Source organism: Orycteropus afer, unplaced genomic scaffold (assembly GCF_000298275.1).
Source record: "Orycteropus afer afer isolate SDZICR_OR568_19922 unplaced genomic scaffold, OryAfe1.0 scaffold00442, whole genome shotgun sequence".
Taxonomy (NCBI): Eukaryota; Metazoa; Chordata; class Mammalia; order Tubulidentata; family Orycteropodidae; genus Orycteropus; species Orycteropus afer.
Genome location: NW_006922029.1, coordinates 792,567 through 818,771, shown reverse-complemented (window position 1 = coordinate 818,771; position 26,205 = coordinate 792,567). Strand labels below are relative to the sequence as shown.

Genomic DNA, 26,205 nt, shown 5'->3' with positions numbered 1-26,205 from the left:
CTAGTGGACGTTACAGTTTACAAAGATTGACATTTTACAAGTATACAAACTAACAGGCTTTAACAACCAAATGAGTTCAAAGAAATGCCAACTACTAACAAAAGCAAAACCACCACCACCAAAGCAACTAAAGATAAGCTTAAAAATGTTATCATAGCAAAGGTTTGATTGTTCCTATCACTGAAGATGAAATTTAACTATTCGAATCTACAACCATGGCCTAGTTCTTGAATATTTATTTTTAATCCAAACTGTGCATAAGGTTTGTAACTGGGAATTCGGCATTCACCCTCAAAAAAGTTCCACCAAACTTCACAGAGCCCGGCCTATTCTGAGTTCGGGGCCTGATCTCTATGTTTAGCACTGACACATATTAGAGCTAAGAGTCTGCAGCTGAAACATCCCTCACCCGCATAAAGTAAGAGCGTTTCTCTGATCTAAGGAAAGAAAATAGCTTTGGGAGATGACTGCTCAACATTGCTGCAAATGCAGCAATTACAAAAAGACCATGACCGGCAGATATGTCAATGGGACCCAAATGTGTTTTAGATTAAAAATTACCAGTTAAGGATACTGCAATGAAAGAACAAAATAGGTAACACACACAAAACGCTTGCAGGCATGGTTAGAAATGACTGCACTGAGCCTGGCCACCTAGGGAGCTCCAGTGGCGCAATGCCTAAGGCATCTATCTGAGTGCCAACCAGAAGGGGTGGCAGTTCAAACCCACCAGCCAGTCCTCAGAAGGACGACTAGGCAATGTACTTCCGTAGAGATACTGCCTTGGAAACCCACAGAGGGTTTGCTGTGAGTTGGAAATGACGTCTGTGAGTTCGTGGTACTGTGGTGGCTTCCATGTTGTTGTGAAGCTGGAAGGAACACAACCAGTATTTCAAATACCCATGGAGGGCAGGTTTCAGCAGTACTTCTACACCAAGACAGGCTAGGGAGACGGACCTAGCGATCCACTTCTGAAAAACCTGGCCAGTGAAAACCTTATGAATAGCAGCAGAATACAGTCTGATACAATGCTGGAAAATGAACTCCGCAGGTCAGACCCCCACTGCCACGCCTCAATGCCATCCTGTCAATTCCGACCCCAAGTGACCCTACAGGACCAGAATAAAACTGCCTCAGAGGGTTCCCAAAGCTATCCATCTTTACAGAGGCAGACTGCCTCGCCTTTCTCCTGCAGAGCAGCTGGTGGGTTCAAACCACAGACCTCATGGTTAGACACTTCCAAAGGCACTCAAGATATGACTGGGAAGAGCTGTCTCCTCAAAGGAAAGTCAACCTTCAAGACGTGGATGGAGCAAAGCTTTCAGGACCTGGAGAAGCCTGAATATACCACGGCCTCCCAGAAGGACAAACAAACCTGCCTTAGAAGAACTGAAGCCAGAATGCTTCCTAGAAGTGAGGATGGCGAGACTTGGTCTCATGTCCTTGGAACATGTTATCAGGAGGGACCAGTCCCCAAAGAAAGCATCACACTTGGTAAAGTTCAGAGGAAGAGCCTCAGTGAGGTGGACTGACAGAGTGGTTCCAACAATGAACTGAATGAAGCACAGCAGTAACCGTACAGTAACCTCACTGTACACAAGGGCATTGTGAGTCGAAGGCACCTGACAACAACAAAGTGTCATGAAAACATGGGGGTCCTTTAAGACTGTTACAAAACAAGTTACCCTGTTTGCACCAACTCAAAGCCAGTGTTACTGTTTTACTTTTCTGACTCTTTTATAGGGTTGGCTCATCACAGCCTACAGAGCCAACACCTCCTTGGCAAGCTTAGAAACTGTTTCACAGTACCACTCTCCTCTCTCAGTCTTATGGAAAGGATCCTCGCAGCAAGCTTCAAATGAGGGAGCCAAGAGTAAAGAAGGGTCCATGTGGGATGGCCAAGTTTACGTGGTTGCTAGAGTTGACACTCCTGGGCCAAGCAGGTGAACACAGTGCCCTTGAGGGAATAGGTCAAGCCTGTCTTCAGATGATGACACCAAGAAGCTCCTCCAGCAGCTCAGCGCGTGACATTGTGAGTGGTGGTGCCCTGGAAATGATACTTTTTGATGGCCCACGGAGGCCCTCTAACAGTCCAGGCAATGTCCTTGCCTTCAGGGTTGATGGCTCCCCTCTGAAACAGTGGTGCTTCTCCAGACAGCCTTCTTGGACTGGCTTTCAAATGCTGATTTCCATTTCTTTCAGCTATTCAGGCTGTGACTAGAAACCAGATCAATGGAAATCTGTTTGCCTCTCTGACCCGTTTATCTGGGATTATCAGAAAGGAGGGCCCAAAAGAGGACAGCGCCTCACTAGTGGGAGGTGGGTGCAGGCTGGCTCTTCTGGACACGCACTGCAGCTGCCCCTCACAGTCCCAACGCTCAGTGTTCCTGCTTACAGGACAACGGGGATGAGGTAAAATTCACTTCTATGAATTTGACTTGTTGAGCAATCTATTTCTGTAGATGAGTTTACTTGTTTAAAATGCTAAAAAACAAAACAAACTGCTCTACAGGCTGTTTCTAAAACTGGAGCTTGTTCCAGATCCCAAATTGCTTCACTCTCCTGTGATCAAATACAGCCGACAATTAGCGCCAGACCTGGCAAGCTAAAGCACGTAAATAGTCAGGAACACAGGTACGCACCTGAGACTGAACAGACAGCAGGGGCACGGGGCAGGTCTAGAAAACAGAGTACAGGAGGTGTCTGTGTCTAACAGACGAAAAAAAAGCTGGAATGGTTTCCCACAGCAAACTATGTCATCAGAGGCTATAAACTAAAGAGATTGCTTCAAACAAAAAAAAAAAACAAACAAAAAACAATCATGCATGGAGAAAGTGGAGAGAGGAAAAGAAGGCAGGACGGGGATGAAGGGGGTGGAGGGAGGGAAAGGGAAAGAACTCAACATGCGTATAAACATTCCTGCTCCTAGCCACCCCGCATTCTGATCAGTGTTCCATCAGCTCGGTGCTGCACCCAGGTCCACAGCAGAGCCACACCTCCTCACAGCAGGGCGAGAAGGCGCCTCCCAGTGTGGTCTCTAGACCCCTTCTACTGGAATCACGGGATCGCTGTCGCTGGGTGCCGTCACCACGTGCTGCAGAGTCAGTTCTCACTCACAGCGCACCTACAGAGCACAGAACTTCCCCACAGGGTTTCCCAGGCCGTAGTCTTCCTGGGAGGACATTACCAGCTCCTTCCTCTCACAGAACCGCCACGTGGGCTTGAGCTGCCCATCTTTTGGTGAGCAGCTGAGTGCTTAATCACTGCAGGGCCAGGCCTCCTTACTGGATCGCCAGGGAGTCCTTTCACAATGAAGATTCGCTATTTGAGGGCAGCCTGTGAGAATCTGTGCTTTTAACCAACACACTTCAGTGTGGAACTCACTGCTGCAGACAGACCATGTCAGAGCACAAATGCAGTCTTGCCCTCCTCACCTCCTCTTCTCCTCCCCTCCTGGCATGAACAAAATGGCACCCAGCGTCCAAGGAAGCGGTGGCAGTGAGGGGGAAGGGGGCACAGAGAAGCAAGCCAGAAGGACTGGGAGACTGACTGTTTTGAGTACATGTATTAGTTAATTGAGAAAATAAGTTAATCTGTCGAGGATAAACCAGATTTCTGAGGGTCTGAGAAGGGATTTACAAACATAGAAAGGGGAAGACTGAAGAGAATGCTGAGGTTCGGACTGGATTTAGAAGTACCAGTGTGATCTCCCAGGATTTTAAAATGCGCACACATTGAGTATAGACAGATACAGATACACACATAGCTAGACAGACAGGCAGACAGACAGAGAGAGTACACATACATGTTTCTGACTCTGCTCTGAGAGCCTGTTGTTGTTGTTGTTATTTGCTATCGAGTCAGCCCCGACTCATAGAGAGCCTAGAAGCACTGAAAACACCTACACCTTGTTTTCTAAACACCGTACAGCACTACAAGGAGCCAGGACTCCTGAGTGAGGCGGGAAACACGGCCATTCTCAGGCATAAGGCAAGGAAAACAAAAGATGAGCCTGGAGTGTCTTGCTATGCCAGAAAGCAAGGAAGTGCTGACATGATGGAGATACATCAAAAAGACACCGAAGGCAGACTGAAGGAGTTCCCACTGGCAAATCTGGACAATTCTGGTAACAAAATAAATGATGAGAGTGTTATATTACAATCGTTTGGACGTGGTAGGATTTCCTTAGTCCACACTGATACGAACAAATGAATAAATGAGCATAGAGGAAAGAGAGGGCTTCCTTGTGGTAGATACGGCAATCCACTTCCGTAGAGATACTGCCTTGGAAACCCAGGGAGGGGCTGCTATGAGTCGGGACCGACTTGACAGCAGGGAGTTGTTTTTTGTTTTGGGGGGGGGGTTTTGGTGGTAGAAGGCCAACAAAGCACAGAAGCAGTGGTGGAAAGATGCTCCGAGAGAGCTTCCCAGGGGCAGTTGGGATGGACAGGAATCATCTGCAGATGCTAACGCTGGGGAGAAGCCTGCACTAATGAACAGACTTTGGAGCCAGTTCTATCACTATCTCCCCAGACAATGCTAATCCAAGGAAAACTTTAAAAATGGTGACTTTATATGAAGGAACCCGGCAAACACCAACCAGACAAAGAGATCAAGGTCAACATCACTGGTGGTGGTAGACGGGTCAGCGTGCGGCCCTGACCTGGCCCGTGGAGAGGATCCAGAGTGATCGCTGCAGCTCACCTGCCAAGAACACAGGTCAGGCCATAAGGAAAATCAATGGACCCAGGAGGATGAGGTTGTCCTACAGAGCAAGAAGCAGTGTTCTCTCTAAGACTGCCAAAGGCAGGAACAGTGGGCAAAGACCACAGAACACTCCATTTTGAAGACCAATAGCATGGGACAGCTACAAGTCGTGCATGTTGCCGGATGGCATGCTAGACCAAAGAGGGAATAAAGGCATTGCTGGAACAGCTGGGAAAAAACAACACACACGGACAGACGTGTTGCATCAATGACCACCTACTGACTGGAGAAAGGTGGGGAGGGAGAGCGGCCAGAGCAAACATGAGAAAACATTACAAACAGGAAAATGCAAGTAAAAGGAATGCGGAATTCTCTCAGCCATCCTCACTACTGCTCTGTAGGTTTGAAACTGTTACAAAATCTTAAAAATTGAAAAGGCAAAGAAACTCACCCTGTTCTGCTGCATCTCCTCAGCTAACCCAGTTTGCATGCCTGTCTCCTTGGGTATTTGGCTCAGATGTGAATGTGTCCAGGCTACAAGCTGTAGTGTAAGACCTCGGCCTGCAAAGCTGCTCACTGCTCAGCAATGTATTTTAAATGATTAGTACCAGTTTAAAATCGAACAAGACCACAATCTAGGTAAACACAGGTTCCCATGTCATGATGCCCGATTCTGACAGAAAGCAGCGGTAACAATTAGAGGATCTGGAGCTTAGCTACAAGAACCAAGAACAACTGGGAGGCTGGACTGGCCAGTTCAGCTGGAGGACCACACTGGTCAGGTCAAGTTAATGAAAGTCATGCACTCTCTCTGTTGGCCCCCTAGGCAGAGATGTAACCTCACTCCTTCCAGGCATGGTATGAATGAGGGCTTTCTCCCTGACACTGGCCTGGCAAGGGCTCACAGATGGCTGGATTCAAGCCAATCACTGCACTCAAAACACACTCAATAGAAATCATCAATCTAAGCAGATAAGTGATGGCTCCTTTACATGGGAAGCTAACAGGGCCCTTCATTTTCAGACGGTGCACACATGGTAAACAGGGGGAAAGAAGTGATCGATTTCTGGAACTCACATAAGCCCCATGAATCAGTGTGACCAGAAATTACAAATGTGTTCAACTTCAGTTTTACTATAAAAAGGGCTATCATGTATTTAAGTAGTTCCTAAATAGACCAGAGCGCCAAAGTAGCAAACACTGGATATAAAATTAAGAAACACAATACAGAGCTGATGATTTTTTTACTTCCATGGGTGATAGGTGACAGTGCTAGCGACGAGGAGGCACAAAGAAGGCTGGAGAAAGAAACGTGTAGCCGTCAAGCATCCCGGGAAGAAGGAGGTCTGAGCACATCTTGAAGCAAAGACAGCAGTGCACTTCACACACCCACTTTATTCACCCACGGACACAAAGGGACCAGGTGGCCTTGGCCCAAGGACAGAGGAGTGACAACTGCTTGGTAAAGCACAAGAAGTGCCAGACTGGAAACGAACACCCAATTTCTTCCCTAAAACTTTTATAAGTGAAGTCTGGGTGTGGTTCAAATCAAGGAGGAGTCAGATTTAAATCCAGAATGTGTTTACTAAATGTCTATTACGTGCCCAGCCCTGTGCAAGGTGCTCGCAAACACTTCTTTTTGAAACCCCAAAGTAACCATTGGTATTCACCTACCATGTTATTATGCTGCTGTTGCTAGCTGTCAAGTGGATTCTGACTCACGGTGGCCCCGTGTAAGTTTGAGCAGAACAGTGCTCCCTAAGGTTTGTAAGGCTGTGACCTTTCTGAAGCCCACTCCTAGGCCTTACTTCCAAGGTATCTCTGGGTGGGTTTGAACTGCCAGTCTTTCAGTTAATAGTCCAGGGCTTACCCATTTGTGCTGCCCAGTGCCTCCTATGATACCACAGATGCTTAATGTTAACAGGGAATGGAGTAAAAGTAAAACCAAAGCAAACCAAACTCACTGCTATCCCGCTGAATCCAACTCATAGTGACCTCTCTTTGGGTTTCCAAGGCAGTATCTCTACAGAAGTAGATAGCCCAACCATCTTTCCAAAGAGTGGGTTTGAACCACCAGCCTTCTGGTTAGCAGTCAAATGCCTTAATCATTACCCACACCCCTCATCTCCAAGCATTTAATTATCCATGAGCATAAAGACAGACTAGTCTGAAGGGCCAGATGACTAAGATGTGGACAAGGGTGATATTCATCAACACATCTGTAGTCACTACCTTACCACAGCGAACATGCAGAGAGACAACAGAGTGGGTACCGAGCATGTGGCTTCTGAAGACAGAGAGCATGGATGCATTTCCCCATAGCCTCCTGCAGCTGTTGACCCTTTGCTAAAGGGACAAGGAGGCAGCATCTGCTGACCTCCTCTAAGTACACAAGAGGAGAACAAAATCACCATCAGCAGCCCCCAGCCTGTTCTTACAAAGCCAGACATGCTGCCACCCTCCAGCCCTCTTGCCAAACTTGACACCAACTGTCCATCCTGTGGCACCCACCACCTGTCTGCTGAGTTCAGTAATTCGCTGTAGTGGCCACACGGAACTCACAGATTATGGGGTTTATTAGGGAAGCAATAAGCTACAATTCATGTTCAGGAACACTCTCAGTCTCTGTAAGCTGGCCATCTCTCTCAGCAGCCAGGCCCCTTTCTCAGTCTCTCTCAGCAGCATGCCTCTCTCTTGGTAGTGTGTGTCTCTCGCATCCCTCTCACGTCTCACTCTAAGCAGCACATCTCTTTAAACAGTGCGTCTCCCTCAGCCAGCAGTCAGAGAGACTCCTTCTGCCTCTAGGAGGGCTCCTTTTGAGCCTGGCAGAGTGGCAAAACTAACCAATCCCAACATCAGAATTCCACACACCTGAGAGAGAGTGAACTTCCCAAAAGATGGCTTCATGCTGCTCCAACAGAAATATACCAGGTGGATAACTTTAACAATCAGGTACTCAGTTACTCACAGGCAAAGTGAGAGTTACCCAGACTATGGCTAGAAAAGTTATGCCATGTAATTTACTACACCGCACCCTTAAAAGTCACTCAATCCCTGTGCCTCAGTTTCCTTGTTTACAACAATATGGACAATGATACTATGTGCCTGCAGGGTGTTGTGAGCATTTAATAAGCTATGTAATGTCTTTAGACCACTGCCTGGCACCTAAGAAGGTGGTATGAAATAAAACAGGTACAAATGAAAATAACTTATCCTAAAATAATGAAGAAACTACACTTAGATTTCTGAAAGTTTATATCCCTGAGAGAATGAAACAACCTAAGTGTCCATCAACAGAGGAATGGAAAACCAAACTGCAGTATATAATACACACAACGGAATACTATGCAACCCTAAAGAATAATGCAAAATCTGCAAAACAGAGTATAATGTGGATGAACTTGGAGGACATTGTGCTGGGTGAAATAAGTCAATCACAGAAGAACAAATATTGTGTTAGTCTACTATTGTAAAAAGTCAAGGAAAGATTTATACATGGAAGGAAACTTTCTTTGTTGGCTACCAGAGATAGAGGAGAGAGGAGGGAAAATTTCTAGATAGGCTGAAAACTAAACAAAACAATATATATATATATATATATATATAAACTAAAAATCATCATTGGCTACCAGGGGCAGGAGGGAGGAGGAAAGGGGAAGCCTTTGTCTGGGGGGCATTAAGTTTATGCCAATGGTGGTCGAATATTTTGGAAAAGGACAGCAATTATGGTGTCACAACATGAAAAATGTCCCTGAGCTGTAAATGTGGAAGTTGTTACGTTGGTGAATGTGGGTGCATGTTTTCATCACAATGAAATTTAAAAAAAAAACCACCTGTATATACTTGAGAAAAGGGTGTGTGGTCTATGCAAAGGCCATCTCAGGACACAGGCTGCAGCGAGGAGTTCCTTTTCTCAACAGCTTCATCAGGCAGACTCAGCTGAGCTTGCAGCATGAACAGCACACACAAGGCCCATTTCCTGAGCACACGCAGAAGAGTCTCTGGGTGACCAGTGGTCAGCTGCTACCCAAAAGGCTGGGGGTTCAAGTCTACCCAGAGACACCTCAGAAAGAAGTGCTGGTGATCTACTTCTAAAAATCTAGCCTCTGAAAACCCCATGGAACACTGTTCTACTCTGATACACACGGGGTTGCCAGGAGATGAAACTGACTAATGGCACCTAGAGGTGTGGTGGTGAAGCGCATGTGGACAAGAAGCCTGGCACTGAGGACTGTCTTTCATCAGCTTAAAAACGTAAGTATTCTAAAAGGAATCCACAGATGTTACGGAGGCATGAGAAGTGTGCTCAGTACCCACCATCCTGCTTCATCTGCTACCCTACACACACACACACACACACACACACACGTGTACACATGCAGGCATGCACATGCGGGCATACAATTTCAAAAATTACAATTCAACTGCAATTTAATTAAAGGTTTTCTGAGCTAACTAATACCTTGATTTTTCCAGCTTTTGGTGCTTTTAACACAAAAATAATGCTGCCTTTCAGTTAAAGTAAAAACTGGTCACTTACCTCCGAATATGCAAGAGTGATGTGCTCATATATCCCCTGGTGGTGATGAATGGCATCTTCCAGGTCCTGTAGCTCGGAGGGCAGGTCAACCTCACCACAGGCTTTGCACCACGAATCCACATTGCTCATATACTTGGAAATTAAAAACAAAAAAAATTACTTAAAATCAAGGGCAATTTTATTTTGAATTGGACATTTTTTAATTTTTTTTTTAATTATGATTTTGGTGAAAGTTTAAAGAGCAAATTCGTTTTCCATTCAACAGTTTATATACATTTTGTTTCATGACACAGACTGCAATCCCCATGTTAACAGCTCTCTTCCCACTTCCCTCCTCCCTGCGTTACCTTGTCCCTGTGTCCTTTCCTATGCGTTCCTGCCCTCTGAGCTATCTCCCCATGCAAATGATGCCCTTCGGATCTCCCGATGTTGACAGTTCCTAAGGAGTGTACCTACCTCATGCAACTGCTCTCCATGGAGGCCTATTGTTTGACTGGAAGCCACAGGAGTGAGTTCAATTCCAGGTCCCAAGGGTGGCTAGGAGCCACAGTCTAGAGGGTTTCACCAGTCTCTACCAAATCAGTAAGCCTGGTCTTTTTGGTGCCTAAGGCACTTGACTGTTAACCAGAAGGCTGGCAGTTCAAACCCACCAGTCACTCCTGGAAGGAAGGTTGGGCAATATATTTCCATAGTGGTATCCTTTGAGAAACCCAAGGAGGGCTCGCTATGAGTCAGATTCAACTTGACGGCAGGGCGACACATTCATTTTTTTGTTTGGTCTTTTTAATGGTTTTCAGTTTTGTTCCACATTTTTCTCCCACTCTCTCCAGAATCTCCTACTCCGATCCCTTAAAGTGAATATTTTTAACATAGTTCTGAAAATTAGGAGAGCTGAAAGAGATTCTAAGACCAGAACATGTCAAAGACACATACTGATAGCAGCCATCTTGCATTGATTTTGTGGTTTTCTTACCCATGATACCAGCTATTCACTGTAAAGAAATCCCTGAAGAAAACAATCCACTAGTAGCTTTTCTTTAACCCAAAGTTGCAAGTGCTTTCTTTCCTATTAGAAGCCAGGCTCCCTTATAAAATATGAATTTCAAAAGATATGGCTGGGTGGAGGAGGGGCACCTCTGTAATGGGATATCCATTGATCTCAGTAAAGGGGGCAGGCAGGGCGCAATCAACCATGTTAAGATTAGCCAATGGTCTATCTTCTGTATTACTCCCTCAACTTCTCTTTATAAGCCTCATTGTAACTACTTTCTTCAAGCCATTTACTTTCTCAGGAATGAAAATGGTCTCCTAGTATGCAAACAGAAACTGCTCAGAAGTAACCCTATGTTTTGATTTCATTGAGTTTTGATTACTTTTAAGCTGGGTATGTTGTTGTTGTTGTTGTTATGTGCTGTCAAGTCAGCCGGACTCATAGCGACCCCTCCTTGGGTTTCTGAGGTGGTATCACTACGGAAGTAGATTGCCCAACCTTCCTTCTGAGGAGTGGCTGGTGGGTTTGAACTTCCAGCCTTACGTTGGGCATAACAAGCAGAAATCAGAAAACCTGGGACCATTCTGCTAAAGGTTGCCTGGCTGAGGGCTGCACTTCATGGTGAGAGTGCAAACATATGTTGTTGTTGTTGTTGTTATGTGCTGTCGAGTTGGCCCCGACTCATAGCGACCCCTCCTTGGGTTTCCGAGGCAGTATCACTACGGAAGTAGGATTGCCCAACCTTCCTTCCGAGGAGTGGCTGGTGGGTTTGAACCGCCAGCCTTCTGGTTAGCAGTCAAGTGCTTTAGCCACTCTGCTACCATGTGTGCAACCGTTCCCTTGCTGCGGGTGGGGAACTTGGAAAACTCCCGTGGGTTCCAGTTCTCCTTCTCTTGTTGAATTGAGTTTATATGCGAGCAGTTATGGACACCCTTCCTTGATTTAAGTTACCCTTTCACGTTGTCTTTTTGGGGGAATTGGGTTCACCTGTGCTGTGTCCTTTTCTTTCCACTTTAGGGAATGTCTATTTGTTGCTCAGGTATTACAGGGAGTTGACCATCTGCCTTATTTTAAATACAGTGTTTGGAATGGCTACAGCAGATGTCAAGCTGAGATCAAAAGAAAGTGTCAATTAGAGGGAGATGTCAGTTAATTGTATTTGAGTGTTTGCCCTGGTTTTAGGGCAAGGACTCTCAGACTAGATCCAAGGGAGGCAGCTGTATACTTGAATTGGGTTCAACAGAAATCAAACTGGGTTTGAGGAAATCTCCATTAATTTTAAGATGGGTAACCTGGCTGGAACAGCAGAGAATTGCATAGCTACTTGTGTATATGTGTGTATACGTATGTGTGTGTATGTAGCTTTCTTTTGTGTTGTGTTGTTTTAAGAGTGTCATGCTGTCGACCATTTTGAATCATTATGTTGTCATGCTTAAGACCATTTTGCTATGCTTATGTTGTCCATTTTGAATTGTACGATAATACAGTATACTGTGCCAGGAATGACAAATTAAAGAAGAATGGCATCACCTTCATCTTCAAAAAGGACATTTCAAGATCTATCTTAAGTACAACACCATGAGTGATAGGGTAATATTCAAATATCTACAAGACCAGTTAATACTACTATTATTTAAATTTACACACCAACCACTAAAAGCAAAGATGACAAACTTGAAGAACTTTATCACCTTCTGCAGTCTGAAATTGATCAAACATGCAATCAGGATGCATGGATAATTACTGGTGACTAGAATGCAAAAGGTAGAAACAAAGAAGGATTGATACTTAGAAAATATGGCCTTGCTGATAGAAACAACGATTTATTCATTACAAATACTTGTTTTCAACAACATAAATGGGATAATAGCATGGACCTCTCTGGATGGAATACAAAGAAATTAAATCAACTACTTCTGTGTAAAGAGACTATGGAGAACTCAATATCATCACTCAGAGAAAAGCCAGGGGCTTACAAGGGAATAGACCCATCAACTGCTTTCAGTCAAGTTCAAGCTGAAGCTGAAGAAAATAAACCAAAACAAGTCCAGAAGAGCCAAAGTATGACCCTAATCATATTCCACCTGAATTCAGAAACCACATCAAGAACAGATGTGAAGCACTGAACCGTAATGACCAGAGGAGTGTTGAACAACATCACAGACATCATACATGAAGAAAGCAAGAGGTCATTAAAAACCAGGAAAGAAAAGATCAAAATGGATGTCAGAAGTAACTCTGAAACTTGCTATTGAATGCAGAGTGCTTGAAACAAAGGGAAGAAATGATGAAGTGAAAGACCTGAACAGAAGATTCCAAAGGGTACCTCAAGAAGACAAAGTATTATATTGAAATATGCCAAGATCTGGAGTTAGAAAAACAAAAGGGAAGAACAGCCTCAGCATTTCTGAAGCTGAATTTTTAAAAAATTCAGTGTCAAGTTGCAATATTGAATTCTATGGGCAAATATTGAATAATGCAGGAAACATCAAAAAGAACATGGAAGAAATACACAGAGTCATTGTACCAAAAGGTATTGGTTAATGTTCAACTATTCAGGAGGTAGCATATGATCAAGAACCAAAAGTATTAAAGGAAAAAGCCCAAGCTGCCCTGAAGGAACTGGCCAATAGCAAGGCTCCAAGAATTGACGGAATAGCCATGAGATGTTTCAACAAGAGGATGCAGCACTGGAGATGCTCACACTTTTATGCCAGGAAATTTGGAAGACAGCTACTTGGCCAACCAGCTGGAGGAGACTGGTATTTGTGCCCATTCCAAAGAAAGCTGATTCAACAGAATGTAGAAATTATCAAACAGTATCATTAATACCACACACAAGTGAAATTTTGCTGAATCTCAAAAAGTTGCAGTAGGCCATCAACAGGAACTGCCAGAATTTCAAGCTGGATTCAGAAGAGGACATGGAATGAGAGTTATCATAGCTGATGTCAGATGGATCTTGGCTCAGAGCACAGAATACCAGAAAGACGTTTACCTCTGTTTTATTGACAATGCAAAGGAATTGGACTGTGTGGATCATAACAGATTATGAGAAATACTGTGAACACTTAATTATGCTTACCTGGAACCTCCACACAGACCAACAGGCAGTCATTCACATAGAACAAGGGGATACTGTGTAGTTTAAAATCAGAAAGGGTACACATTATATCCTCTCACCATACTTACTCAATCTGTGTGCTGAGCAAAGAATCCGAGAAGCTGGACTATACGAAGAACCTGGCATTAGGATCCGAGGAAGACTCATTAACAACCTGTGATATGCAGATGACACAACCTTGTTTGCAGAAAGTGAAAAAGACTTGAAACAGTTACTGATAAAGATCAGAGAATACAGTACAGCCTTCAGTACAGATTATAACTCAACATAAAAGAAGACAAAAATCCTCACAACTGGACCAGTAAGTAACGATACGATAAAGAGAAAAAAAATGGAAGTTGTGAAGATTTCATTTGACTTGGACCCACAATCAACACCTATGGAAGCAGCAGTCAAGAAATCAAACAACGCAATGCACTGGGCAAATATGCCGCAGAAGGCCTATTGAAAGTGCTAAAGAGCCAAGATGTCATCTTGAGGATTAAGGTGCACTTGATCCAAGCCATGGTGTTTTCAACAGCCTCATGTGCATGTGAGAGCTGCGCAATGAATAATGAAGACTGAAGAAGAACTGACACCTCTGAAGCAAGGTGTAGAACTGCCCTGCCAGAAGAATAAATAAATCTCTCTTGAAAGAAATATCGCCAGGATGCGCCTTACAAGCTAAGATGGTAAGAGTTCGTCTCATATACTTTGGATATGTTATCAGTAGGGACCAGCTGGAAAAGTAGGGGTCCATGAGAAATTGGAAGGCCCTCAACAAGATGAACTGACACAAGCTACAACAACGGGCTCATACTCAGCAAGGATTGGGAGGACAGTGCAGGACCAGGCAGTGTTTCGTTCTGTTGTACGTAGGGCTGCTATGTATTAGAAAGGATTCCAGGACACCTACCAAGAGTAACAACAAATGAATCAAGATTACACAAATCCTTAACAATGAGTCTCAGAAAGGAAGGGGGACAGAGTCAGACCTCCACAGACCACCCTCAGGCCTGCTGTTTAACCTTGTAGGCCCAGTGGAGTGTTAAAAGAGAGAACCCGTCCCAACCCGGTTAAGATCCTTCATGATGAAAAGATTTATCACCACCCCCTTAAACTTTCTCTGTGACGTGGAACTCAATTACTGTTCTTGAAGTTCTGCTGCAGTTAGGGGTCGAGTCCACATTGAGAAGCAGCACTCTGAGAGAAATACACCGTGTACACGCTGCCGCCACTGCTGCTGCTGCTCTTGCCGCCCCTCACCCCCCGGAAAGGACTTGTTTTGTTTCCCCAAAGCAATTTTTTTTTCAGGTGTTTTTTGTTTGTTTGATTTTGAATACACGTAAAGAGTCTGTGAGTGCATGAGCAGGACAGGGAACGATCCCCATCAACCCAATCAGAAATTAAAACTAGGGAACGCTTCATTAGAATGCTCACTGAGTAAATCATCGACGACAGCCAGAGTGTATACGCTGCCTATTGACAACTTCCTGTAATGTGGTGACATCAGTTCTAACCTCGCAGATCCTCTCAGAACTGACCCAAAATAAAGTGGCAGCCCGCTCCAGAATATACAAGAGCACACTAAAGGACAAAACATGAAAACTGTATTGCTTCCATTTCTCAAACCTCAGTCTGGAACGCTATGAAATATGTTAAAATCTTAGCAGAGTTCATCAATGTTGATGGTCCTATTTCCTTCACTGAATGTTACCCCCTTCACCTGTAACATGATAATGACTCTTCGGGATAATCGTTCCAGGAGGCAAGAGTTTAGCATCATTAGAATAATTCCTGATTTCATGGTGAATACCCAGCCACACGGCTCCAAAAAAACTGGGTGCTTCCCATGAGAATGTAGCGGTGCCATCGGGTTAAACAGATACCATCTCGGTGACCGAGGATAAATGCTGACAATCTTCAAACTCCGTAGAAAGCCACAGAAGATTTGTTCCTGCTTTGTAAGGGCAAAAGACAAACAAGGAAATAATCCAGCTTGTTTACTGGGTTCTGGGTTGCCTGAAACATTGGTCAAATTGTGAGAAGTCTCATTTTCTCTGGGTTAAACATGTGTCTCTCCTCTTCTACTTTGCCTAATCTTAGACAACACACGCGTATTATCAGTCACAGGTTGAGTTTTTGTTGTTGGTTTGGTTTTCCTCTTTTGCTAACCTGATTACAGCTTTGCTCTTTAATCCAGCAGCCACGGCATCAGAGGCATCAGCTCCAACTAACTTAACTCCGCTGACCTCTGAGAGCTTATTAATCTCCACATGTTCAGAAACTTGGCAATCCCGGTATACTCTGTGTACCCTGACTGCACGCTCTCCGTTCCTGTTACCTTACCTGCCAGCCTTATCACATCCTGCTTCTACAGTTCTCTTTCTCACTAAGGATGACGGTCACCTATGTTCAGAAATCAGGGAATAAGGTTAATCACCACGTTCAGAGAAATCTTGTGTCAGTTTTATTTTGGGATGACTTTCCTTTCACTTTGCACTACTTGTTAACTAGTTCTCACTGCATCATCTCTCACTCACATGGATTTGCTGGTAGTAATCAGCTAACCAGGGCTATTTTAAGACTTACCCTCTACAGGCACTTTTTACTTAGTGATGCTCTGAAGGCACAATAAACCACAGACCAGAGCTGTTTTGTTCAAGAAGGACCACACAGGCCTATGCCAGAGGTTTCCACACAGATTAAACAGCCCTGCTATGCCACTGGACGAAATCCAAGATTTCCCGAATTCTTAGGGAGAACTTGATGGACTCCTGACTGCTGATCCAGGATAAATGAAACATAAGACAGAGGAGCTGAGTGGACTTAAATCCACTGAGGGATTATTAAGGGTTTTATGTGAGGTGATAGTACTTGATGGTTTAATGTTCTGTTTTCTGGGTATCAGAAACCATTTTCTCTCTTCTACTGAACTACCTACAACTTACATCAATTTAATAGCTGATGTTTATGCAAACAAAGATGAAGCGCCATTTCTGCCTCATTTCTCCCAGAACTGAAAAACTCTTAATTCTTGCTTTCTCTGACAACCTGATTACATGCTTAAGTTCACTAAAATTCCATTGCCCTTGTTAACAGGCATAATTGGAAATCTTGGTTATAGAACCAAGCTTTGAAGGAGCGTCTTATTTGAGAATGATGCTCAGAGAATCAACCTGACCAGACACTCTGAAGAGAGCTAAGACTGACTTTAGGGAGCAAGTGCTTCTGCGAACAAACTCCCAAACGTGGTTTCCTGGCCTCAAGAGGCTTTTACACATTGAATCGGAAGTTCCCTATGAAACTTCCAGCAAGGCAGTTTTAAAAGCTGTATGAAAAATTACCATTCCAGCTGAACCTACGCAAATAATAGTAAGCAGCCATATTTTAGATCAAGAGAAACCCTGCTTGGAGTCTGTTTTTATTGAGCACAAGGGACTGTGCAGAGAAACTGTTGAGAGGAAATGTTGGCCCTGTGGGCTACGGGATCCGGGTTTTTGTTCACCGTCTTTGACAAACTACAGATAAGGAATGAGCTTGTTTTCGCCTTACAGATTAGAACCGTTCTTGTTGCCTAGTTTCTGGTGTTCTCTGTATATCACTAAGGAGCTCTTGCAGCATAGTGCTTAAAACATTCGGCTGCTAACCAAAAAGTCGGTAGCTCAACCCACCAGCCGCTCTGTGGGAGAAAAGATGAGGCAGTCTACTTCTGTAAAGACTTACAGCCTTGGAAACTCTGTGAGACAGAGTTGGAATCAATTTGACGGCAGTGGGTTTGTTTTGTTTTATTACGTATCTCTACATAATCAATTAGCCAAAGAAAACATTCGGAAATATGACAGAGATTAAAGCTAAAAGCCATCAAACAATTGACTCATCTTCTATCAAATTAGGTCCACTGACAAAGAGAGCATTAACTGGGTGTTCTGTAACAGCCCTAACACCTTGTTGCTGTTATTAAGTACCACAGAGTCAGTTCCAACTCAGAGTGACCCTACGTACAGAAGAAAACACTGGTCCTGTGCCCACCCTCCCAGTCATTGCTATGTTTGAGCCCACTGCTGCAGGCACCATGTCAGTCCATCTCAGAGAGGACCTTCCTCTTTTGTGCTGACCCTCTACTTTATACCAAGCATGATGTCCTTCTCCAGGGACTGGTTCTTTCTGATAACATGTCCAAAGTACATGAGACGAAATCTTACCATCTCTGCATCTAACAACCACTCTGGCTGTATTTCTTGCAAGACTGATTTGTTCATTCTTCTGGCAGCCCGTGGTAAGTTCAACATTCTCCACCAACACTGTAATTCAGTGGTAGCATGAACTAGCCCAGAAAAATGTCTGTGTGCAAACCTGAGGACATGACCAGTTTATGTCTAGTCTGATAGCACTTGGTGTCTGAGGGCTTCTGACAGGACTCAAACCAAAGCAAGTGCAGAGAAGTATTTTCCTGGCCCTTCTTATGGTGCATTAGTAATATAATCAAGGCAATAAAAGTGGTAGTAAAATGCCTTTACACCATCCTCTCATATGTGTGTCCACATGTCTACGTGTATGTAAAAAGTTACATAGGCATAGGTGTAAGTATTTCTTGGGTGAAGCATTCTGTAAATACCAATAAGGTCAGGTTGGGTGACTGGAAGTATTCTTGACCTCTATTCTCTCTCTAACGTCTTCCATTAATAAATTCCATACCAAAACTAAACCAAACCAAACTCACTGCCGTCAAGTCAGATCCGACTCACAGTGACCCCTCCTGGGGTTTCCAGCGCAGTATCACTACAGAAGTAGACTGCCCAACCTTCCTTCTGAGAAGGGGCTGGTGGGTTTGAACCACTAGCCTTCTGGTTAGCAGTCAAATGCCTTAGGCACTATGCCACCAAAGCTCCTACATTCCATACTAATGAGTATTATCGCAAGCCCTTTTCAAATATGAACTGACTGGGGTTAGCCATCATCATTAGTAAATCATCAAAATGAATAAGCAATAAATTGCTCCTGCACAATGGTCACTGCCAAATGTCCACAACAAAGAAGAGTTACAACACCTTCTCTGGCGAAGTTAATGTGTTTTTTATATAAGAAGGTGAATGCATCGTTTTTATACATTTCACCAACTGAAGACAAGCAGCGGCAGACTGATTACTATACTGAAATGACTATTAAAACATACTTTGACCGTGATTTTCAAATAGGGAGAAGCATTCAAGAAGCTTCATACATGTAACTCAAACTAAGTAATTCATAATTTCTGGAAGTATTATGAGAGATCATGGATTACACTTATCTGAATAAAATGTAGCAGGTTCTAACTACATGGGAAAGGATGGTCTGCCATGTGAGAATCAGCCAGTAAGAGGATTCTGCACATCTGAACTGTCTGAATGGAGCACGTGATGGGATTAATCTTGGCCACAGGTTTAAAGTTTCGGCCAGCATAATTCTTCTGTGGTTTATCAGAAGCAATCTTAGACCAGAAGTCAGGCAGCCTTTATTCCAGAAGGCTACCCTCTGAAAGGCTTAACACCCACGGGTCTCAACCCAATGCTACAGTCCCCATACAAAGACCCAAGGAAATGACGTCAACAGATATTTCTCAAACAAAAGGCATCCTGTGGTCAAGCCAGGCATCAAAGTTCAAAAGGTACCTAAGGAACAGAATCCCCTGAAGCCTTGACTGTGATGACGCACACTTCCGATGGAGGTGGCAACCATGGCCATTTCCCAAATTCATAAGACCACTCTACCATGCTCCTCGCCACCCTAATACCTACACACACCTACTTCCATCTTGAGGAATCCCTGGGTGGTGCAAATGGTTAATGAACTCAGCTGCCAACCGAAAAGGTTGGTGGCTCGAGTCCAGCCAGAGGTACCTGGGAAGAAAGTCTAGTGACCAACTTGTGATCAACAGAACTGTGGAGCAGTTCTACCCTGACACACACAGGTCATCACGCTTCAGGACTGACTCTATCACAACTAGTTTTGTGTTTCCTTTTGACCATCTTGAGAAACACAGTCTGGAACTGCCCCACGGGGGAACTATGTCCATCTCAGGGCCTGGAGTTTGGTGGATGATGACAGAAGGTGGCTTCTTTAGCCGAAGAAGACCAGAGCAGCCAGTCTAGATTGGAGGCTTTAAGTGCTCAGCAGACCAAAAGGTGTGAACACAGCAGCTGGGTAGATAGGAGGAAGGATAGGAAGTAAAAGGGAACCAAATACTCTTCCCGGAGTGTACTCCCAGAGCCTGAACCAGAGATGCTGATGCTCAGTAGAACAGGGACTTTTTCTTAAAGGTTACTGAATATAGGGTGAAAGAAGTCTGGGTCAGCCAGTTTTCAAAACTGAGGAAAGAGTGATTAATATATAAACCTTCAAAGGGAACATCGGAATAATTAATTAGCACATTTGTCTTCATAAGCATGTCTTCCACAACTCTCCATCTGCTGACAGTACTCTGCCTCCCATCACCCATTACTGAGATCCTCACGGCCAGCGGATGTCACGTCCACCCATCTTTCATCCCCATTCCCTCAATGGAACTTCCACTGAGCACAGGTGGTTGGCTCAACATAGGAGCCAAAGGGCAGAAACTTCCTAGAACGAGAACTTTCCAAACACTACTTTAAAGAGGTTTTTCTCTTCTTTGAGAAATTGTAGCAGCAAACTGAAGGCGGGTGTGTGTATGTGTGTGTATGTGCTTATGTACACATACACACACAAACATCACACAATAAACAGTTTCAGGAGTCATTGCATGGTGCAGAGTCACCACCCTCAGCTGCTACCTTCAGACTGGAGGCTCCAGTCTACCCAGAGGCACCTCTGAAGAAAAGTCTGGCAATCCAGGTCCAAACATTGGCCCCTGGAAACCCAATGTTCTATCCCACCACACGTAGGGTTGCCACAGGCTGGAGACAACTCTCCAACAACTGGTTTGATACATAAATTCAAACTTCTGAGTTCTCTTCTTGTTGTTATTTCTAACATCTTTTGTTTTATTTCTAGAAAATATGACTGTTTTTCCTTCACATTTCACCTTTTCTGCTCCCCAAGAAGAGTATTAAAGAGTCTTAGTGGCCAAGTGGGCAAGCACTCAGCTGCCAACCAGTACGCTGGCAGTTTGAACCCACCAGCAGCTCTACAGGACAAAGACCTGGTGATCTGCTCCCCACATGATCACAGTCTAGGAAAAGGAACCCTATGGAGCAGTACCACTCTGTCCTGTAGTGTCACTGTGAGTTGGAATCAACTCAATGGCAGTGGATTTGGTTTAAGAAGAGTATCAGTCAGTCCCACACGCCCTTCCCAGACCCTTGTGGGAGACATGCTGTGCCCTGGGAAATCCCAGGAGGACAGAGCATCCCCAGGTGTGACACCCAGCTCTGAAGTTGCCCCAAAGTAACTGGAGAAGACAGGCCCGATTTCAACCAGAATATAGCACCACCACCACAAGAACCTTAAACCTCTTCTCAGTTTAATATACACATATTGTTTTTATCCTAATTCCTTTCTAGGGCCATGAGAATTACTGTTTTTGTTTGTTTTACCACAAGCCAAGAATGAAGCCCATGATTTTAATAAGAGCTTTCGTGTGAGAAGTAGACATATTAACTGAGATACGGTTAAAATTGTAACAGTTCCTGTGCATTATCTGCCTTAGAAATTCATAATAGTATACTGAGCATATTGTTACACTTTTTCTGTTCCAAACTAGACTCATGACAAAATGATCTAAACAACACCTATCATCTGTCAGTCATTATGAAAGTGGAAAAGTGTAAGAATATCAACTCCAGTACTTTGCCTGTGAAACAGAGCCTTATGATGTCAGGAGCTGAAAGGCTAGCCGTGGACCTTGAGCAGAGTTCCAGCCCGGAAACAGGAGTCCAGTGTAGTAAATTACACAGTGGGCTTTTCTAGCCATAAGTCTTTGTAAACTTCACAGTGGAATTTGCTGTGAGCAACTGAGTAGCTCCTGATTGCTAAAGTTATCCACCTGGGGTATTTCTGTTGGAAGCAGCACAAAGTAATTTTATGGGAAGTTCACTCTCTCTCAGGTATATAGCGTTCTCATGTTGTGATTGGTTAGTGGTCACTCTGCCAGGCTCAAAAGGAGCCCTTCTAGAGGCAGAAGAAGTCTCTCTGACTGCAGCCTGAGAAAGATGTGCTGCTGAGAGAGATGTGCTCCTGAAAGACACACACTACTGAGACAGACACCAAGAGACATGCACTGCTGAGAGAGAGACTGTTGGCTAAGAGACGGCTGGCTGTGAGAGACTGAGTGCATTTCTGAACTTGAATTGTAGCCTGTTGCTTCCCTAATAAACCCCATAATCTGTCAGTTCTGTGTGGCCACTGCAGTGAATTATTAAACCCAGCAGAGAGGTGGTAGGTGCTGCAGGAGGAATGGTTGGTGTCAGGGTTGATGAAAGGGCTAGAGGGAGGGAGCATGTCTGGCCTCACAGGAATAGGCCTTGGACTATTGATGGTGATTCTGTCTTCCTCTTGTGGGGTTAGAGGCAGTCAGAAGATGTGGCCTCCCTGCCCCTTTGGCAGTTGGTGTCAGAAGTGGGATTCACTGCAGTGGCCCCAGAGTGATAGAAGGATGAGACTCGAAAAAGAAAGAAGGACGGGGCCTGGGAAGTGAAATTTTGGATTATTAGATGGTTATTTTGTTGGTGTTACCTCTTACAGGAGATAATCTAGGCCTTTTGATTACACTCAGCCAAAGGCCTAAGGCCATATACATAGAATGGTAAGGTAATCATGGTGAAGAGATGAACCTAGAATGTCTTAAAAAGGATTATGTGTTTTGGCTTATGTATTTATCTGAATGTACTACGGGTAATGAATGTTCTCTTACCTGCCTGTACACTGGAAATGATTATGGGGTATGGAAAACAGAGAGCATGTTAGTCCACCTTCACCTGATACTTGATTGGAAATGTTAAAGGGGAAATAGAATTTTCCCAGAAGAAACACAGGTTTTTGTTTCAAGCCCTGTGTGTTGAGTATTAGGGGCTTAGGTAGAAAACCTGAGCCCCAACCAGAACTACTGAGAGAATAGAAGATCTATATTTGAAGACAGAACCTATAGTGGGGGGAAAAAAACTGGCTTTTTTAATTTTGAGCAAGCAGTTAGGCTTTGGGTGCATCCAGGCAGGAACGTCATGGTCCATGAAAGAAACCCCTTCCAGTGCTGAAAGTTAAAGGAAGCCAGTGAGCAGTAGGCTTGTATGCTACTCACTTGTAACCACCTGGATCTACTTGAAGGAAAATGGGGCAAGAGTAGCAATGAACAAACAGGCTCAGTTTGGTACTCTTTGACCTAGGCCACAGAGGCTTGGGATGAGAAGGGCTGGCTGGTCTGAAGTGCAAGGAGTTATGAGCCTACAGGCACTGAAATAGTCCCTGAAGACTAAAGATGTGAGAGAAGGTGCTGGCTGGTCTGAAGTGAAGGGAAGAGCGAGACTCCCAAACTTTGCAGCTGGTAACCATGATCTAGCTGGGATGGCTAGGGCTGAGCTGACCAGAATTCGACCAAACGAAGAGGCAGATGTTTGACACTGAGCTGGTGTTAAGTTGCTGCAATCTGATGGCTTGTGCTGGGCTGGACTTGGCTTGTTTATGGATACAGAAGCCCAAAGTTTCCAAACAGAACAGAAGATTCTCCAGAGAGAAAGGACCGTGCTTATCTCCTCAGAGTAATGGTTTGATAGGGATGGGCAAATCAGAAATTGGCTGTTTAAAATGGGGGAAGATAAAGGCATGAAGTGCCTTGCTTACACACTTTCATGGGTTATTCTTAAACTAATGGTGAAGGGGATGTTAATTTTTGAGGTATAAAAGAGATAATGGGTAGAAAACCCAGGGGGTGGCCTGCAGTGTAGCATATTACATAGTGTGGCTTTTCTAGCCATAAGTCTTTGTAAACTTCATGGTGGAATTTGCTCTGAGGAACTGAGTAGCTCCTGATTGCTAAAGTTATCCACCTGGGATATTTCTGTTGAACTAGCCCAAAGCAATCTTTTGGGAAGTTCGCTCTCTTTCAGTTGTATAGAATTCTCATGTTGCGACTGGTTAGTGGTCACTCTGCCAGGGTCAAAAGGAGCCCTTCTAGAGACAGAAGAAATCTCTCTGACTGCTGGCTGAGAAAGACATGCTGCTGAGAGACACGTGCTCCTGAGAGACAGACACCGAGTGACACATGCCACTGAGAGAGAGAGAGACACCAAGACATATGCACTGCTGGGAGAGACTGAAGGTTGTTACTGAACTTGAATTGTAGCCTGGTGCTTCCCTAATAAACGCTATAATTTGTGAGTTGTGTGTGGACACTGCAGTGAATTATCGAACCTAGCAGAAAGTTGGTGAGAGCTATGGGAGGAACTGCTGGTGTCAGGGATTCTGAAAGGGCTGGAGGGAGGCAGTATGTCTGGCTTCGCAGGAATAGGCCTTGGGCTACTGATGGTGATTCTGTCTTCCTTTTGTGGGGTTAGAGGAGGTCAGAAGATGCAGTCTCCCTGCCCCTTTGACGGGGAGCCAATACCTGCCCACACAGAAAGTAAGGACAGTAACATCACCAGTCCCACCTGCTCTGCTGGGCTGACTGATGTAAGGGGGAAATGGAATTTTTCGATAAAGAGCTTATAAATTTTAAAGAACTATACAACTACATGGGAGCTCTGGGCCTAGTGCCTAAGGCATATGACTGCTAACCAGAAGGCTGGCAGTTCAAACCCACCACCCACTCCTCAGAAGGAAGGTTGGGCAATCTACTTCTATAGTGATACCACCGTGGAAACCCAAGGAGGGGTTGCTATGAGTCAGATCTGACTCGACGGCAGTTGAGTTTGGGTTTTTTTTGTTATACACCTAAATATACTGCTTATATAACAATACATACTGGTTGTTACTTTCTTTTGAGGAATTATCAAGTAATAGAAGCCCTTAAAATCACAGCTGAAAGGAGGTGATCAGCTCTACCATTCACACTGAAGGGAAATTAAACCCCCCTAAGCACCATCACACAGATCTTGCTGCAATAATAGAAAGGTGATACATCTGCACCATTTCACATGGTAGCCACTCACCACATGCCACCATGGAATGTCAGAAGGATGGAATGTAAAGCTAAGGAACTGAACTTTAATGTTATTAATAAACGTTAAGTTATTAATAAACTTTACTTAACTTTAACTAAATTCAATACCACATGTGGTTACTGGCTATTATACTGGACAGGGCCCCTCTACATCTTTTTTTTAATAATGAAAATTGGAAATTTTAAGGTATAGTAAAATCAAGTCATGTTAATTCCTTGTTTTATAACAATGCAATTCCAGCCACAATATGGAAGTGAAAGCTTCTTAATACAAAGCTCGTCCCCATGGATAAGCCACATGACCAGGGGAACAACCTGAAGGCTACAGCATCTAGACAATGCTTCCCAGCGAAATCGCCAACCCTGTAATCAAGTCTTCATATTTACAAACTGGGATTCCAATATCCAGTCCACACTGACACCAGAGATGAGGATGTGAGATATCACAGCAGAGACAGCTTTGGAAAGCGTAACATGGGTGTATGTATTATCATTCTTACCTGGCTTTAACCTCAAGGTCAATGTTAACGAAACCATGTGCACATACCAGCACAGGGACCTCACGGACATGGGAACATGGCCGGGCTGCTGACTGCAAAAAGGGCGAAGGGCCAAGTCCTCACAGCAGAGGGGATACTTCAGTGAAGAAGGCCAGTAACCACCGCGGACAACATGGTTGAGCCCTATATCCCCCACATCAGATTTAAATTCTTCATGAAAACTCTGGATGTGGTTCAAAGAGGAGTCTATGCTGGGAGCCCAACTTACGACACCCACATTTCTGTGCTTTCCCTACAGGGCTTCTGAAAATAAGCTGAGCATAAATATAGCCTTTCATCCCTGTGGCTCCTCTCCTAGGAAGGGGAAAATGTGATCTCTTCTGTGGCTCAGAATCTCAAGAGACTCGCTTTAATTCCGAGAGGGGAGAAGACATACAGCACGTTGTACTGGACCAGAAGGACCCATTCTCTGAAGACGTCTTACTGCCCATCTGCACATTTCAGTTGCCTCAAGCAGGCTTCATTCTCCAAACAAGGTCCATCATGGACTCTGGCACCTTCTTCACCAGGTTCCTCCATCCCCAAGCTCGTATCTGGCTGCTTCTGTGCCTTCATGTGCACTGTTATAATTTACACAGGATTCCATGAAATTCTATTGAATAATACACTCAAATAGTTTTATTTTCTTCAGATGCATAAAGTACAGCCATTCATTTCACCCCAACAAAAACACCTGGCCTCTTCCAACCTGGCTGTGTGTTTGAAAATTTTGATAAAATGTTGGGGAAAATGTCCTTGTGGCATCCACATTTCTAGATTGTTTACAGGGAAGTCAAAGCTGCAATTTACCTCTCACTTTCTTTACAACTCTGAATCCCACCATTCAGAAAAGAGACCTCCCCTATTAGTTACAAGGCTTCATGCCCTCTCTCACCCAAGCAGCCCGTCCTGCTTCTGATGTGTTCAGATCACCTGAATGTACTGTCTGGGTGCCCACTACCAATTTCTTCCACTACCAATTTCCATTTTCTTCCACTACCAATTTGTACTACAGCGGTTTCCTCCTTCCATACCAGACTGCCATGTACACATGGACCATACAGCTCACGGTGCCATTTGAAACACCATTAGGTGAACACAGTGTATTGCTCTAACATTCAAGGACATGGACCTGCGATGGCCACAGGGTTATGTGGACAGCACTGTTTTGTGCTGATGAAGGTTCTCATTACTTTAAAATATTGTTTATATGTG

At 44.3% G+C, this 26,205-nt stretch overlaps 1 protein-coding gene across 1 annotated transcript in view; it reads right to left on the bottom strand.

Annotated features, from left to right (window-relative positions):
- TRIO (trio Rho guanine nucleotide exchange factor) overlaps positions 1-26,205 on the bottom strand; it is a 335,211-nt gene that overhangs the window by 267,637 nt on the left and 41,369 nt on the right. Inside the window, exon 8 of the mRNA XM_007954197.2 lies at positions 9,248-9,379. Coding sequence (XP_007952388.2) covers positions 9,248-9,379 — 132 coding nt within the window. The remainder of the gene's footprint in view (positions 1-9,247; positions 9,380-26,205) is intronic.